The sequence below is a fragment of the Lates calcarifer genome, unplaced genomic scaffold, assembly GCF_001640805.2.
Source record: "Lates calcarifer isolate ASB-BC8 unplaced genomic scaffold, TLL_Latcal_v3 _unitig_54_quiver_1573, whole genome shotgun sequence".
NCBI classification, from domain to species: Eukaryota; Metazoa; Chordata; class Actinopteri; family Centropomidae; genus Lates; species Lates calcarifer.
The window spans coordinates 1-16071 of record NW_026117566.1 but is presented as its reverse complement, the minus strand read 5'-3'; the positions used below and the strand labels follow the sequence as shown (position 1 = coordinate 16071).

Here is a 16071-nt window from a genome sequence, read left to right as displayed (position 1 = left end):
GATCCTCGGTGGGATTCAGCCGGTCCTTCTTTGTGGCGGTCTCTCCTCTCTCCTCTTTCCTCCATCTGCTATTTGTTATCGCACGAGAAGATATTTCAGAGTTAAACCAGCAGCTCTGGTGCCAGGTCTGTTCAGGCTCCTGACTCGACTGGACCTCCTCAGTTCACTGCATTGTCCAAATTATAATTATTCTGCTGTAAAGGCCAACCCCCCCCCCCTCGAGGGTATTTCATCGCCTCAAAATTTGTATAGTAATAAGCAAATCCTGATCTTCCAGCTCGGGTCTTGGCGCCTGTACATGTCTGCAGATAATGTTCCCATTTTCCCTTTATGCTTTCTAACAGTAAGTAACCACAGGCAGCGAAGGCAGCACCTCCCCCACCTTCATTCCACATATTTATTTATGAGGAAAATCAAACAGTTCTCCTTCCCCTGGGTCTAATTTCAATGCATCTCTCCTGCGGTTTCTCCTTATTTCATTCATGTATTACCAGTTTGAATTCCCAGTGGAGTTCCTCCCATTTCCGTTAGTAAACCTCCTCCTCCTCATCTTCTTTTTCTTTGTTGTGTTTTGTTGTCAGACGTGGTGACTCTCATTTTACAGACATTAACTTTTATTACATAACATACATATATCAAACTGAACGTTTTAGATGCTGATAAACAATGAACCTTCTGAAAGACTTTACAAAGAACTCTGAAAACACACTGTGCCAAACAACACATGTAGTTATCACTGAAGGGACAGATATTATCTCTCACTTTGAATATATGGAAAACAGCCTGCACAAAATAGTTTTTATGAGCTACATTTCATATTTATCTTTTAACGTGTTTCTAATGAAATTTGATTCTTACTTCGAGACTCAACATGTGACCTAAAAAGTGTCTGTTTGTGGTTGAGATCTATTCATAAATGTTTTCTCAGATATCATGTATGATGAACTGACCGTGCATTCTTATGAATAAAAAGAAAAGACATGGTGTATTTCTGTTACTGGTTGTGTCAGATTTGTTATGTTTTCATTAAGGTATCAAAAATAAACTCCTGTTGAAGGTTTAAAATGTTTTATTTTCTGTGTGGGGACTTTGATTAATTTGTGGTTTCAGGTTCTGCTTGCTTCCACCAAACTTCAGCCAAAGTTTTGGTCATTTTGGCCCAAACCTGAAACTGTGGTTTTATGTCTTCCTGTTGAGAAATCAGGATTTCATCACATTTTAGTAGTTTTCTCAAGGCCTCAGATGTAGTTCCTCAGCAGGGACCTGGTGTTACAGCAGATTATCTTTACCTATTTATTTTTATGTTCAATTCATGAAATCTTGTTTAGCTATGCATTAAAAAGCAAGAATACAAAGAAAGTGCACTTAATAATAGACAAAAAGTACAGTGTACACAAATATATATTTTAAATATATTTTATTATTATATTATTTTAAATATCATCAATATGCTAGCTGAATGGATGGGCCCTACTTGGGCAGCTTTTGGACACATCATTACAGATCATAGGTTTCCTGCAGATTTGTGCAGTGGTGAACTATGATCAGGGGTGTAGCACAAAATTCTGAATCCTACACATTAACGGTCTTTGTGTGCCCCCTTCAGGATTTATATTAGTCTCTTAAGAACTGAAAAAATGCAAACTCGGACCAGCCCACATGGAGAAGACCTGTCGTCACATCTGTTTATTTCTGTTCACAGCTAAAACCTGACAGGTGACAGAGTTTACTGTAACACCTGAAGAACAAACAGCTCTCTGCACATATTACTGTGGTGCTCTGTGGCTTGATTGATAAACGGACACAATAAAAGTCTAAAAATACTGAGATCAATGTTAAAAAAAATACAAAGCTGATCTAAGTTATTATTTCAGATCAGAACTTTGGGAACATTTACAGAAAATACAACTTTATATTAAACTTATTTACTTTGATCACTTTGGTTTAAATGTTCTTTTATCTTACTGAGTTTCTACCTCCCAGATAAATATGTGGTTATACATTCAGTTGACGTAGACAGTGCACATGTGGACTTATTTCCACAAAATTAGTCAGATTACATTTTATTTCCCAACACAAAGTCAGCAAGTTGCTTCAAAGTTTTCTTCAAACAGCCAGCAGCAACTCCTGCTGGACGAAATCTGAATTTTTTATCTGTCATCTACTTTGTCTTTGCTTGAAAGTTGTGAAATGCCAATAAGATAGTAGTCGAGATATAAAGGGAAAATTGTTAATAACAGCAGAGAGGATTTGTTGTTATCACCCACTACAGCTGATTCTGGCATTGAGAGGAGGAAGGAGTTTTTTTTTAAAAATTAACAGATTTAGTACATTAATACATCTGAAAATGTGTGTGAGTGACAGAGACAGACATAAACAGACTGAACTATCAGACTCTGCTACACTGAACACAAAGACACTGAGGAACCAGGCCGCCAGAGAGTAAACCCAGGATACAGAGGTTCAGTGAATGTGGTGTTGAAGGTGTGGAGGTGGATCAGAGAGTCAGAGGAGACTCTGTAGAAGGACAGAGAGCCAGCAGGACAGTCCACATACACTGCTACTCTGTGACAGAGAGAGGATGAGGAGATAGTTGTTTCTCTGTTATTGTGACAGACAGAGTAACCCTGAGGATAAGCGCATCTCAGACTCCAGGACTGATTGTTTCTTCCAAACCAACATTCATCACTCTCTCCTTTCCTGCTGATTCCTCTGTAACTCACTGATACATCAACTCCTCCTCTCCACTCGACCTCCCAGTAACAGCGACCAGTCAGACCAGTTCTACACAGCAGCTGAGACAACTGGTCAAATCTGTCTGGATGATCAGGATATGACTGATCCTCCTCCACATATATCACCTTCCTGTTGTCGTCAGACAGTTTGATCTTTGTGTTCACTGTGTTTGTGTCGATTGTGAGTTGACAGGAATCTGATGGAGAGAACAAGACACAATACAGCTGCAGTTATTGATGGATGATCTGATCATTGATTGACAGTTTGATGATGACTCATGACATCAGTGATGTGACAGTTTGAAGCTGCTTTGTTTTCAGGAATCACATTAAAAACACACTTACACTTCGTCAGACCTGGTCTCAACCATCGGACTCCACCAGGCTCCACCCTGAAAGGAGGAGGGGGGTCAGACCAGCACATTCTCTTTCAGCATGCTAACATGGACATTACATGGCTCTCATACACAGACTGTTGGATTATTCTCTTGTTGTTGTTGAAGTCAAAGCTCTTGTGTAGAGATCTGTCATCAGCTGTGACAGAGAAAATGTTTCCAGCTCTTCCTCCTCTATCAGACATTGTCTGTGGCTGCAGCAGGCCTCTCCATACCTGAGAGTGTCCAGTCTCCAGTCTGGATCCTCCAGTCCAGCAGACAGCAGCTTCACTCCTGAGTCTCCTGGATGATTGTAGCTCAGGTCCAGCTCTCTCAGATGGGAGGGGTTGGATCTCAGAGCTGAGGCCAGAGAAGCACAGCCTTTCTCTCTAATCAGACAGCCTGACAGACTGAAAACACACAACACACACATCAAAATGTGGTATATTTTTTGTTGGGCAGCCTTTTTTTTGTTTGGGTTCATTTTGATCAAAGCAAATTGTAGAAATGAATGAAACATCCTTTCAAAACTATTTCTCTGCATCCAGAAAGTGTGTCTGTGTAGATTCTCAGTCATCCAGGTCATGATAGTCTCAAGTGCGAGAGTTGAAGGCAACTGGAATTCTGTAGGTTTCTTGAAAACGTTTCACCTCTCATCTGAAAGGCTTCCTCAATTCTAAAAACTGGTTGGGGAATCCCAGGTATTTAAACGCTTGGAGGTGGTGCTAAGAGTCACTAGGATCACAGGTTGAGGTCTGAATGGGGGTTAAGTCAACTGTGTTAGAGATCTGTATACATCAATGTGTTCAGCTAGTGATGAAGACCTGAACACTTTCTTCCAGAAGGACAAGCTACGACAACTTTCTCTCGAGAAAAAGGATGGTATGGATGCCCCTGAAACAGAAGCTGAAGTCTAAATGGCAATTAAGGGTATGAAAACAGGGAAATCACCTGGTGTACATGTGTAGATGGCTTCCTAGTCAAGTACTATAAGAAATATGCAGATATTCTTTGTCCATTTCTTACAGATGTTCTCCAGGAAGCATTTCAATACAGCTCACTCCAAGAAAGTTTTAAGGAAGCCATTATATCATTGATACCAAAAAAAAAAGACAAGGATTCAACGGACCCAGCTAATTATAGACCTGTAAGCCTAATAAATGTTGATTGCAAAATATTGTCCAAGACATTAGCATTAAGACTAGATCAGGTCCTACATAAAAAGTATTCACAAAGATCAAGTAGAATTTTTAATACATAGATCTTCAGCTGATAACATGAGGAGACTGTTGTATTTAATCTGGATGAATAGAACCAATTCCTCACCCTATTTCAGCCATATCACTTGGTGCTTAAAAAGCTTTTGATAGGGTGGAATGGGGCCTTTTATTTGCAACTCTCTCAAAATTTGGGTTTGGGGAGGGTTTTTGCAGATGGATAAGAGTCTTATACTTGGGTCCTAAAGCTGCAGTCTTTACCAACTTGATAATATCTCTTTTAATATAACTAGGTCAACTAGACAGGGGTGCAGTCTTAGCCCGCTGTTGTTTACAATTTTCTTAGGACCTTTAGCTATATTGATTAGAGCAGAATTAAGAATAAAGGGAGTCATTGGAGGTGATAGGGCGCATAAGCTATTTCTTTATGCAGATGATATTTTAGTACTAAGTCAGGATCCAGCCAGTTCTGTGTCAGTATTGCTAGAAACTATTGAAACATATTCTAAAATCTCTGGTTATTGTATTAACTGACACAGCACTGACACCTGACATTATGGGTCAAAGTAAATACAATAAAAATGGTTGTGACACCACAAATAAATTACCTAACTGGGATGATACCTATGTGCTTTCCAAAACAACTATTAGTAAGATATGACAGAATGATAAAACAGTTTCTTTGGAATGGGAAAAAGCCTTGAATTCGTATAGATAAATTATATGAGTCAAAGAAGAGAAGGGTTTTATAATTGCCAAACATAAAATATTATAGTATTTCCTTTGAGATGTCCAAGCTTAGGGAACACTGGGACGAAACAGATGTTAGGCTGGATTGGGTCCTGATTGAATAGCAACTTACCTCCCCCTTAAACCCATTGAGGTTCTCACCCAAATAGTTAAAAATGAGAAAAGTAAGGTGATCATTCCTATCCTGGAACATTTGAAAATGGTTTGGCAGGAGGTACACAAGAGATGAAAAATTTCTCAGTACACTCAAAAATATGCATCCATATGGCATAATCCATAAGATAGACAAACAGACCATCTATTGGGCTCAGTGGCTAAGAAAAGGCATCAGAATAGATGATCTATTTGAAAACGGCAATTTCCTTTCATGTAACAGAAAAAAATCAATATAGAGGACAGAGGCCATTTTTGGAAGTACTTACAGATTAGACACCGTTTTAAAGAGATTGTTCCCTTCAGTGAAGACAGAAATGCAGTTGAATGCTACCTACAACTACCTAAAATGCACCAAAAGGCATCAAAATGGTATGAGATGTGTCCTTGGACAAACAGTAATGGTTGCAGTAATCTCAAGTTGATATGGGAAAAGGATGTCTTGTACAATGGATGAAAAAACATGGGGAGGGATTCTTTCCAACACTGAAGAATACATTTCGTCGCAGTGTTCCATAAGAGAAGCCAGAGGCAAATGTATTCAATGTAAAATAATTAATAGATATTATTTTACTCCACCAAGGCTTCATAGAATGAGTTGACTTAACGATTATTTATGTTGGAAATGTGGGGAAAAAAATGGCACATTTATCCATGCGATGTGGGAATGTTCTAAGGTTCTCCCTCTGTGGGAAAATGTTTTAAATTATATGGTTAAAAAATCTATTTTTAAAATATTAAAAACTGGCCTAGTGACCTGTGCACAGACAATTCTGAGGTGTTGGATGGAACCTCCACGCTGAATATGTGGAGAATTCAGATGGAAAATGTTGCATATGAAAAAATGTTGGGGAGATTGAACTGTCAAAATGAGATGGCTAACGCAAATAATGGGACAGTTTTGGTAGACATATGTCAGGAGGAAACAATCAGACCAGGTAAAGATACTGGATTGGAATGTATTGTATGACCCTGAGTAGGGTAGGACTATATATATATATATACAACATACTGTTAACTGTTTATCCACTGATGCAGATCAGATTTTAAATGATCATCAGTTAAACAGGTTGATGAATCCTGACCTGAGAGTCTCCAGTGAACAGTGTGGACTCTCCAGTCCAACAGACAGAGTCTTCAGTCCTGAATCCTGCAGGTTGTTGTTACTCAGGTCCAGATCTCTCAGACTAGAGGACTGGGAGCTGAGAACTGAGGACAGAGCTTCCCAGCTTCTCTCTGAGAGCTTACAGCCACTCATTCTGAAGAGGAAATTATGAACAAGACAAAATTGAAATCATCTTTAATATTGTATCTGGACTAAAAAGATTGTAAGACATAACAAGGATCCAAGTTTGTGCTACAGTTCACAGGGTGATAATAAACCTGCATTTTATTTCTGGGACAAAAAAGGCCATATAAAAATTTGCTCAGTGAAACCAAGATATTTCCCTAATATCTGGTGGGGAGTTCCTAAATTTGACTAAATAAATCTTTAAAAACTGCCTTTTTTATTACATTTCACTGAAAAATGACTCTGTATAAATACTGTACAATATATAAGGCTAGAACATAAGAAAAAAACTGATGATTTTTGTTGTGATTTTAAATAGTAACTTGATCTGACCTGAGAGTTTTCAGTAAACAGTGTGGACTCTCCAGTTCAACAGACAGAGTCTTCACTCCTGAATCCTGCAGGTTGTTGTTACTCAGGTCCAGATGTCTCAGACTAGAGGACTGGGAGCTGAGGACTGAGGACAGAGCTTCACAACTTCTCTCTGAGAGGTTACAGACACTCAGTCTAAAGAGATGATAATGAAGAAGAAGATTACAAATAACATTTGTGTTACACTGTAATCACCTTTAAGTTTGAGACTGGACTAAATGACAAAAAGAGATAACAACAGTCTCTGGATTATGCTAAAGCACACAAGGTGATAAAAGGACTGCATTTTGCCTCTGGGCCAAAAAGATTTTAATAAGAAAATAACAGAAGACTTAAAATTTTCTCAGTTCAAGCAACACCACCTCTGTATCTAAATGGTGTCCAGTGAGGAGTTGGTATATTTGGTGATACGTAATATTGTCGCAGGACTGACTGAAATACTTGTTGATTTGTTTTAAACAGACTCAAAATGTGGGAGTTTACTATGATTGGAGTGGTAATTAACAAAAATGATACAATCTGAATCACAATGTATCACAACTTGAAAGAGTTTTAGTTTAATAGTCAGAGTTGATACAAGTTAGATTCAATTTCTAATATATATATATTTTTAAAAACAGTAACTCTGACCTGAGAGACTCCAGTGAACAGTGTGGACTCTTCAGTCCAACAGACAGAGTCTTCAGTCCTGATTCCTGCAGGTCGTTGTGACTCAGGTCCAGATCTCTCAGACTAGAGGACTGGGAGCTGAGAACTGAGGACAGAGCTTCCCAGCTTCTCTTTGAGAGGTTACAGCCACTCAGTCTGAAGAGATGATGATAAGGAATTAATGAAGAAAGGAATTTATTTTCTCTCCTGTTGAAAAGACAGCAGTGTCTTTAAATAACGATGAATGAATCCAACTATCTATATACTTACAGAGCTTTGTTAGAGGCTTTGACCACTGGCAGCAGCCTCAGAAGAGCCTCCTCTGAAGCAGAGTATTTCTTCAGGTCAAACACGTCCAGATCTTTTTCTGATGACAGTAAGATGAAGACCAGAGCTGACCATTGAGCAGGAGACAGTTTATCTGTGGAGAGACTTCCTGAACTCAGGGACTGTTGGATCTCCTCCACTAGAGTGCAATCATTCAGTTCATTCAGACAGTGGAACAGGTTGATGCTTCTCTCTGCAGAGGGAATCTCTTCAATCTTCTTCTTGATGTACTGGACTGTTTCCTGGTTGGTCTCTGAACCACTTCCTGTCTGAGTCAGCAGACCTCGTAGGAGAGTCTGATTGGTCTGCAGTGAAAGACCCAGGAGGAAGCGAAGGAACAGGTCCAGGTGTCCATTTGGACTCTGTAAGGCCTTGTCCACAGCACTCTGGTAGAACTGTGTCTCTGCAGAGTCATCTTTTCTTGTTTCAGACTTCTGGGAGGTTGGTTGTTCTTCTGACAGCAGATTGACTCCAGAGTTGATGAAGGTCAGATGGACATGAAGAGCAGCCAGAAACTCCTGAAAACTCAGATGGACGAAGCAGAACACCTTGTCCTGGTACAGTCCTCTCTCCTCTTTAAAGATCTGTGTGAACACTCCTGAGTACACTGAGGCTGCTCTGATATCGATGCCACACTCTGTCAGGTCTGATTCATAGAAGATCAGGTTTCCTTTCTGCAGCTGATCAAAAGCCAGTTTTCCCAGAGACTCAATCATCTTCCTGGTCTCTGGACTCCAGTGTGGATCTGTCCCAGATCCTCCATCATACTTGATGTTCTTCACTTTGGACTGAACCACCAGGAAGTGGATGTACATCTGAGTCAGGGTCTTGGGCAGCTCTCCTCCCTCTCTGGTTTTCAACACATCCTCCAGAACTGTAGCAGTGATCCAGCAGAAGACTGGGATGTGGCACATGATGTGGAGGCTTCGTGAGGTCTTGATGTGGGAGATGATCCTGCTGGCCTGCTTCTTCTCTCTGAACCTCTTCCTGAAGTACTCCTCCTTCTGTGGGTCAGTGAACCCTCTGACCTCTGTCACCATGTCAACACACTCAGGAGGGATCTGATTGGCTGCTGCAGGTCGTGTGGTTATCCAGAGGCGAGCAGAGGGAAGCAGTTTCCCCCTGATGAGGTTTGTCAGCAGCACGTCCACTGAGGTGGACTCTGTAACATCAGTCAGGATCTCAGTGTTGTGGAAGTCCAGAGGAAGTCGACACTCATCCAGACCGTCAAAGATGAACACAACCTGGAACTCTTCAAACCTGCAGATTCCTGCTTCTTTGGTTTCAGTAAAGAAGTGATGAACAAGTTCCACCAAGCTCAACTTTTTCTCTTTCAGCACATTCAGCTCTCTGAAAGTGAATGGAAATGTGAAGTGTATGTCCTGGTTGGCTTTGTCTTCAGCCCAGTCCAGAGTGAACTTCTGTGTTAAGACTGTTTTCCCAATGCCAGCCACTCCCTTTGTCATCACTGTTCTGATTGGTTCATCTCTTCCAGGTGAGGCTTTAAAGATGTCTTCTTGTCTGATGGTTGTTTCTGGTCTGTCTGGTTTCCTGGATGTTGTTTCAATCTGTCTGACCTCATGTTCATCATTGACCTCTCCAGTCCCTCCCTCTGTGATGTAGAGCTCTGTGTAGATCTGATTCAGAAGGGTTGGGTTTCCTGATTTAGAGATCCTCTCAAACAAACACTGGAACTTCTTCTTCAGGTTAGATTTAAGTTTACGCTGACAAACTGCAGCATAAGTTTCTGAAAACCACAATGTATGCCAGTAAGTGATGTACAAAGAACATATGGCACATTTGAATCCCCCTAAAGAATGCATATATGAACATATTTCCCTCCATGTGTTGAGAGGTCAGTAAACGTCTCATTTCTCCATCATGTTAAATCTTTAGAGAAATCCTCTTACTGCTCTGCAGACAGTCAGCCAGCTCCTCCTGCTTCATTCTCCTCAGGAAGTTCAGTGTGATCTTCAGAAATGCCTCTCTGCTCCTCCTCCTCTGCTCTTCATCCTCACCGTCCAACACCTCCTCATCCTCCCTCTGACTCTCTAAGCATTCTGGGTAATCTGGACTCAGAACCTTCTGCATCTTCTTCAGCTCCTTCTTCACAAAAGTGACGATGTTCTCCTCCAGCAGCTGGAACAGAAAACTATATGAATGACTCCATCAAACTAAAATCATGGAGCCAAACATCAGATCCATGTTGGACACACTGACAATCCACTGGTCTAAAAAGTGCAGCATGGAGATTATTGTCAACACAACAGATGTAAAAGTAGTTGTTGTCCATGTACAGACCATAAATATGGAGTCCAGGTGTGTTTGATGCTGCTGGGCAGACTGACCACTGGGAACCTCTGAGCTCTCCTGGTCCACTCTGTGGAGGAATCAATGAAGAATGAAGCTGAACTCTGCAGATGTAGATATAAATTATTTTGTGAATGTGTGCAGAGAAGGGTATTATGGGTATGTACATTGCAGGAGCTCACAGAAGAGCTGTTGAGTCTTCAGCTTTCTTTTTCCAATGGCATTTACATTAACTTCACAAAATATCACACCAGTCTTTACACAACCATAAAGGCCTGCAGATACTTTAGTTGTTGGAGCAATGGAACTGGGAATCAGTTTTAAACTCTCACCTTGGATGAAAACTGAGACGTCGATCTTTGAAGTATATAGGACGATTTATAGACCAGTCACTCTTCATGGACAAACAGCTGGGTTCAGGTTCTCCCAGCTTCCTCCTGAAAAACACAGGAACCAGAACACAGTGAAACTATGAGCTGTTTTGTTTTAATAAACTTCTCTGGATAAACAGCTGTTTAAACATCAACCAATCACATTGTAATGTTAGTAGCAGTTTACCTCTTTGAAGCAGAGGGTTGTCGTCCTTTAAAATCCGTGTAGCGTTCATTTGACCAGTCATTCTTGAAGGACAAACTGAGTCCAGGTACAGGTCCAGGCTCAGAAGAGCATGGTCTCCCATAGATCCTGGTAGACCATCAGAAGAAAACCACCAGAAAGGGAAATTCAGTTTTTAAAATTCTCTTCAATTAACTTTTCTTTTGTCTTTGTGATTTTTTGTTTTACAAGTCAACAACAAATTAAATGAGAAGAACAGAAGTGCCTGAGTATATTTTATAATTTCCTGGATTTTTGACCTGAAGATTTGGAAGATTTTCGTGTTGATTGGCTAAGCAGTATAGTAACTGCTGCTTTTATTCTGTCATCAACCTGAAAACCACATATGAAAACCACATCTACCAAAGAATGCATATCCAAGACCTAAAAGAGAGTCTCTGACTTCCAAAGGCTGAACAGCTGAGACATACCAGTAGAACCATCACCTGGCATTTATTTTATGTAGTAGAAGGTTGTTCTGTTGTTCTGCTCACTCATTTGAATTTGGACCCAGTCTTTGCTTCATTTTATATATATATTTTATTTTTGGCCTTTTGCCTTTATTTGATAGAAGCAGTAGAGAGAGACAGGAAACGGGGAGAGAAAGTACGGGAGTGACACGCGGTAAAGATCTACCCGGATCAGGACTCGAGCCAGGGATCAGCCGCTCGGAGCACAGAGGCCCAGAGGTTTGAATCAGAAGTCACAGTTTCAGGTATTACACTGATTACTGATGTTAAAATAAATTTTAAAGACACATTAACACGACAACTACAGGACTGAGAACTGACTCATATGAAATACTGTTCAACATGTCAACACAGTTAATGTTAGTAACACTTTACCTCTTTCTAACAGAGGGCTGTGGTCCTTTAAAATCAATGAGACGACCATTTGACCAGTCACTCTTGAAGGACACACAGCTGGGTCCAGATCCAGGTTCAGGTTCAGGTCCAGGTCCAGGTTCCTCACACTGATTCATGCTGCTCTTTCTACCTTCACCTGGAGAGGAAACACTAATCATTCATCTGCTCATCAACTCCAATCATTTCTCCTGGAGAAATCTCAGCTGCTCCTCCACTGATTGGCTCTTCTTTCCTCTTTCATATCAGTGTCAGTTGAATGCAGTCAGACAGCAGTGAGGCAGAGGAAGCTGCCATCAGCTGCTCTACTTCTACTATCAGTCCACTAGATGGAGCCATGGAGCTGCAGTCAACAGCAGTGAGGCAGAGGAAGCTGCCATCAGCTGATGCTGTGAAGTAAAAAGAAGCAAGAGATGAAAATACTCGAGTAAAGTTCAACAGAGTCTGAGTATAGGCTGCTGTCACACTGAGTCCACATGAGTCCTGTAGAGTCAGTGTAATGACAGAGTCAGAGCTGTTCTCCAGCGGCTGTCCGGCCGAGCTCAGACCGACTTTAGTGGCTCAGACATCGGGAGAGCAGCGGCTCCTCTCCGCTGATTCAGAGAGTGGAGCTCCACAGTGACAACGACTCAGTTCAACTACTGATACGACTCATACACACTGTACACACAACATGGCGGAGAGGAATCTCTCCGTCCTCCTCCTTTACACCGACAGCTCTGACTCTGCTACAGTAACAATAGAATAACAGTAGAAACATATTACCGTCACATTAGAGTCACATTAGATTAACTGGAGCGTCAGGTAACGACAGGTGTTCACAGGTAAAACAGTAAAAACAGCTACATCACCTTCAGACGGAGAAAACAAACTGCGCCACGATGATCGGTGAAAACGAAACTAAACTTTAAAACAGGAAATGGGAGGAGGATAATTCCTGGGAAGGATGATGATAATATTAGAAAACTTCTGCTTAGAGTTTCTAACATGTAAAGATGTGGTTTGACTTTGTTTAAAGACACAAACGTTTAGAAACATCTAAACTCAGAGTTCAGCAGCTTCAGTGAACAGTCCTGATCTAATATCTCTGACTGTGATGAGGAGGTGTCGCCCTCTGGTGGTGAACAGGTAAACTGCATGATGTCAGTCTCATGAACACAGGTGACATCAAGTGTTTAGAAAAGATAAAAAGACTAAATGTTGTTGTTAGAATTGGACTAATGACTGCTGTTAACCACACTGAGACCAACACTGATGTCTTCAATACAAACTGGACTGTTAAAGACACAGAGACTCACAGAGAAACTCTCCTCATCACTGCCCTCCAGTGGTCACTGTCAGGAACTACAACTCTCCACATACAGCACTGACAATAATACTGAGATTCACACTGACATTATGACACATTCACTGCATTATTTTAGCTCTAATGTTCATCAGTCTGATCATGACTCTCTATATGTGAACACACACATTATTAAACTGCTATAAATACTGAGGTCAATACTGATATTGATCTTTGGAAACTGACTGATGGAGGAATCATCAGAGTATTTACTGCCCTCCAGTGGTCACACTGAGTCACTACAACACTACATTACACTGATCTCTGTCCAACAGGATTCACACTGATCATCATGATCAATATGTTCTGATCAGTATTGATGACGTCATGGTGACAGCTGCTGCACTGTAAAAAATGACAGGAAAGGATGGGCTGTTAAATCATACACTGTAAAACTGTCCTCAGTGAGGACAGTGTGAATGTTGGTTGATGACGGCTATTTGAGGAAGTGAAGTGAGGGTGCTCTGTTAAAAAAAGGGAAGGACTGTACATTATACATAGATGCACTATAAAAATGCCAAACAAAGTAAGAACTACTATCAGTAAAAGTACAGTGTTCTGTACAAGTGTTATCAGCAGCCACTGGATGCACTGTGAATATGAAAAATAGAGTGGAAATCTGCGACACATTGTAAAAATGACAGCTGCAGTTGCAAAACATTTTCTCAAACTTGACAACTTTTTGTTTCAGTAAAATGTAAACTGCTTGTGGTTTTCACTGCCGTAAAACTGTTTTTTTTCTTGGGTTTAACTTTTAAAATTCAGAATCGAGGCTCAACTCTTCAATCTCAGGATTGAAGCAACAATCTCTAAACTTCTAGAGTCATCGACCACCTGGAGCCTCCTGGACAAAGACACTGTAAAACCTCATTTCTTAGAACTTAAGCCTTTCCAACCAAACAAAAACCATCAACACTGAGAGCCTCAGGACCATGTTTCAACAAACTGTGACAGCATTTTAGCTTGAACTGCATCTGCTCAGTCATCCTATGATTTGGAGAAAGACCAAACACTGATATTCACAGTGATGCTTTAATTGTGAAAACACAAAAGAATGACAGTCAGAATTAACCTATGCAGAAGATTAGTATGTTCCAAACAAAAACACTACTGTAATGGTGTATTTCTACTCTAAATGCCCTCATAAATCATCAAAAAGTGAACTGACCAATAATATAATTGTCAATAAATATTCTTAAAAGACCTGAACAGTAACTCAAATAAATGAATAAAGTGATGCTTTAAAACATAATGCATATATATTTTGAATTATTATAACAAAGTGAGGAAAAAAACCAACTGCTCTTAACATCCTTAATTTCTGAGATATCTCCAGAAATCAGTGAGTTCAAAGCCAGAGTTCTGAGTATATAATCAATGTAGCATTAGAATATTTGTGACATTAAAATCCTCTGACCATTCCAATGGATGAATTGTTTGACAGCTATACATCTTTAATATGACATTCTGAGTAATATAACATCTCATGTTTACTTTAAACACAGTTTAAACAAAAAATATGTACATTAACAATTTGATTAACAGATTAAAATGTGCCTTAAACTTCCCTCTCGCCTCATGGTCAGCCATGTTTGCTGACAAAGGGTTTGTGGTTCTACTTCTACTCTACTGCTGTCCACTTTAGATGATGTGGGACGCTGTGATTGGCTTATAAATCATCAAAGTCTGGGCCTCTGGGTGGAGTCAGATGACAGTAATCAAAGATCTAAACATCTTAGAGAAAAGTTACATCCATTGGTCAAAGGTCGAATCTGATCTGAACAGATGAAACACAGTAAAAGTCAACAACATTTTTATCCTGCAATAATCCTAACATCCTTCATTTAAAGGGCTGGACTGATTTAATACACTGATCTGAAAATTAAGAAAAGACAAATATTCACAGACATGAACAGACTGAACTCTCTGTTCAACAGAGAGAAAGTTTCTCTGACAGGAGGAGACTCTGCTACACTGAACACAGAGACACTGAGGAACCAGACAAGAACCTGGACCAGAACCCAAACCCAGGATACAGAGGTTCAGTGAATGTGGTGTTGAAGGTGTGGAGGTGGATCAGAGAGTCAGAGGAGACTCTGTAGAAGGACAGAGAGCCAGCAGGACAGTCCACATACACTGCTACTCTGTTAGAGACAGAGGAGGTGGAGGAGATAGATGTTCCACTCTTACTGTGACAGACAGAGTAACCACTGACATCAGAGCAGAACAGGGTCCAGGACTGATCGTTCCATCCAAACTCACAGTCCTCACTGTTGCCTCTCCTTCTGATTCCTCTGTAACTCACTGAGATATGAACTCTTCCACTCCACTCGACCTCCCAGTAACAGCGACCAGTCAGACCAGTTCTACACAGCAGCTGAGGCCGGAAGTCAAATCTGTCTGGATGATCAGGATATGACTGATCCTCCTCCACATATATCACCTTCCTGTTGTTGTCAGACAGTTTGATCTTTGTGTTCACTGTGTTTGTGTCGATTGTGAGTTGACAGGAATCTGATGGAGAGAACAAGACACAATACAGCTGCAGTTATTGATGGATGATCTGATCATTGATTGACAGTTTGATGATGACTCATGACATCAGTGATGTGACAGTTTGAAGCTGCTTTGTTTTCAGGAATCACATTAAAAACACACTTACACTTCCTCAGACCTGGTCTCAACCATCGGACTCCACCAGGCTCCACCCTGAAAGGAGGGGGGGGGTCAGACCAGCACATTCTCTTTCAGCATGCTAACATGGACATTACATGGCTCTCATACACAGACTGTTGGATTATTCTCTTGTTGTTGTTGAAGTCAAAGCTCTTGTGTAGAGATCTGTCATCAGCTGTGACAGAGAAAATGTTTCCAGCTCTTCCTCCTCTATCAGACATTGTCTGTGGCTGCAGCAGGCCTCTCCATACCTGAGAGTGTCCAGTCTCCAGTCTGGATCCTCCAGTCCAGCAGACAGCAGCTTCACTCCTGAGTCTCCTGGATGATTGTAGCTCAGGTCCAGCTCTCTCAGATGGGAGGGGTTGGATCTCAGAGCTGAGACCAGAGAAGCACAGCCTTCCTCTGTGATCAGACAG

The 16071-nt window shown here is 40.8% G+C and overlaps 2 protein-coding genes across 2 annotated transcripts; both read right to left on the bottom strand.

Annotated features, from left to right (window-relative positions):
* Nucleotides 1–1439: 1439 nt before the first annotated feature.
* Nucleotides 1440–11999, bottom strand: LOC108874700 (NACHT, LRR and PYD domains-containing protein 3). Its single transcript, XM_051068991.1, has 12 exons — nucleotides 11617–11999; nucleotides 10736–10861; nucleotides 10510–10614; nucleotides 10169–10247; nucleotides 9778–10006; nucleotides 7811–9614; nucleotides 7523–7696; nucleotides 6854–7027; nucleotides 6315–6488; nucleotides 3346–3519; nucleotides 3081–3127; nucleotides 1440–2932 (listed from the first exon to the last, which is right to left on the bottom strand). The coding sequence occupies exons 1-12, from the start codon at nucleotides 11793–11795 to the stop codon at nucleotides 2400–2402; spliced, it is 3798 nt and encodes a 1265-aa protein (XP_050924948.1). The 5' UTR covers nucleotides 11796–11999; the 3' UTR covers nucleotides 1440–2399.
* A 1998-nt stretch (nucleotides 12000–13997) lies between these two features.
* LOC108874701 (stonustoxin subunit alpha) lies at nucleotides 13998–16067 on the bottom strand (the record flags this gene model as incomplete). Its single annotated transcript, XM_018663212.2, has 3 exons — nucleotides 13998–15493; nucleotides 15642–15688; nucleotides 15907–16067. Coding segments are annotated over 3 exons (753 nt in total), but the record flags the coding sequence as incomplete, so codon positions are not given.
* Between the last annotated feature and the right edge of the window lie 4 nt (nucleotides 16068–16071).

What these genes read in the sequence shown, in the direction of transcription:
- LOC108874700 (XM_051068991.1), bottom strand. Translation starts at nt 11,795, where the DNA reads ATGATTAGTGTTTCCTCTCCAGGTGAAGGTAGAAAGAGCAGCATGAAT. An exon ending in AAAGCCTCTAACAAAGCTCT is followed by an intron (nt 7,697 to 7,810) that starts GTAAGTATATAG and finishes TCATCTCTTCAG; the next exon opens with ACTGAGTGGCTGTAACCTCT. An exon ending in GAGACCAGGTCTGACGAAGT is followed by an intron (nt 2,933 to 3,080) that starts GTAAGTGTGTTT and finishes TCTCTCCATCAG; the next exon opens with ATTCCTGTCAACTCACAATC.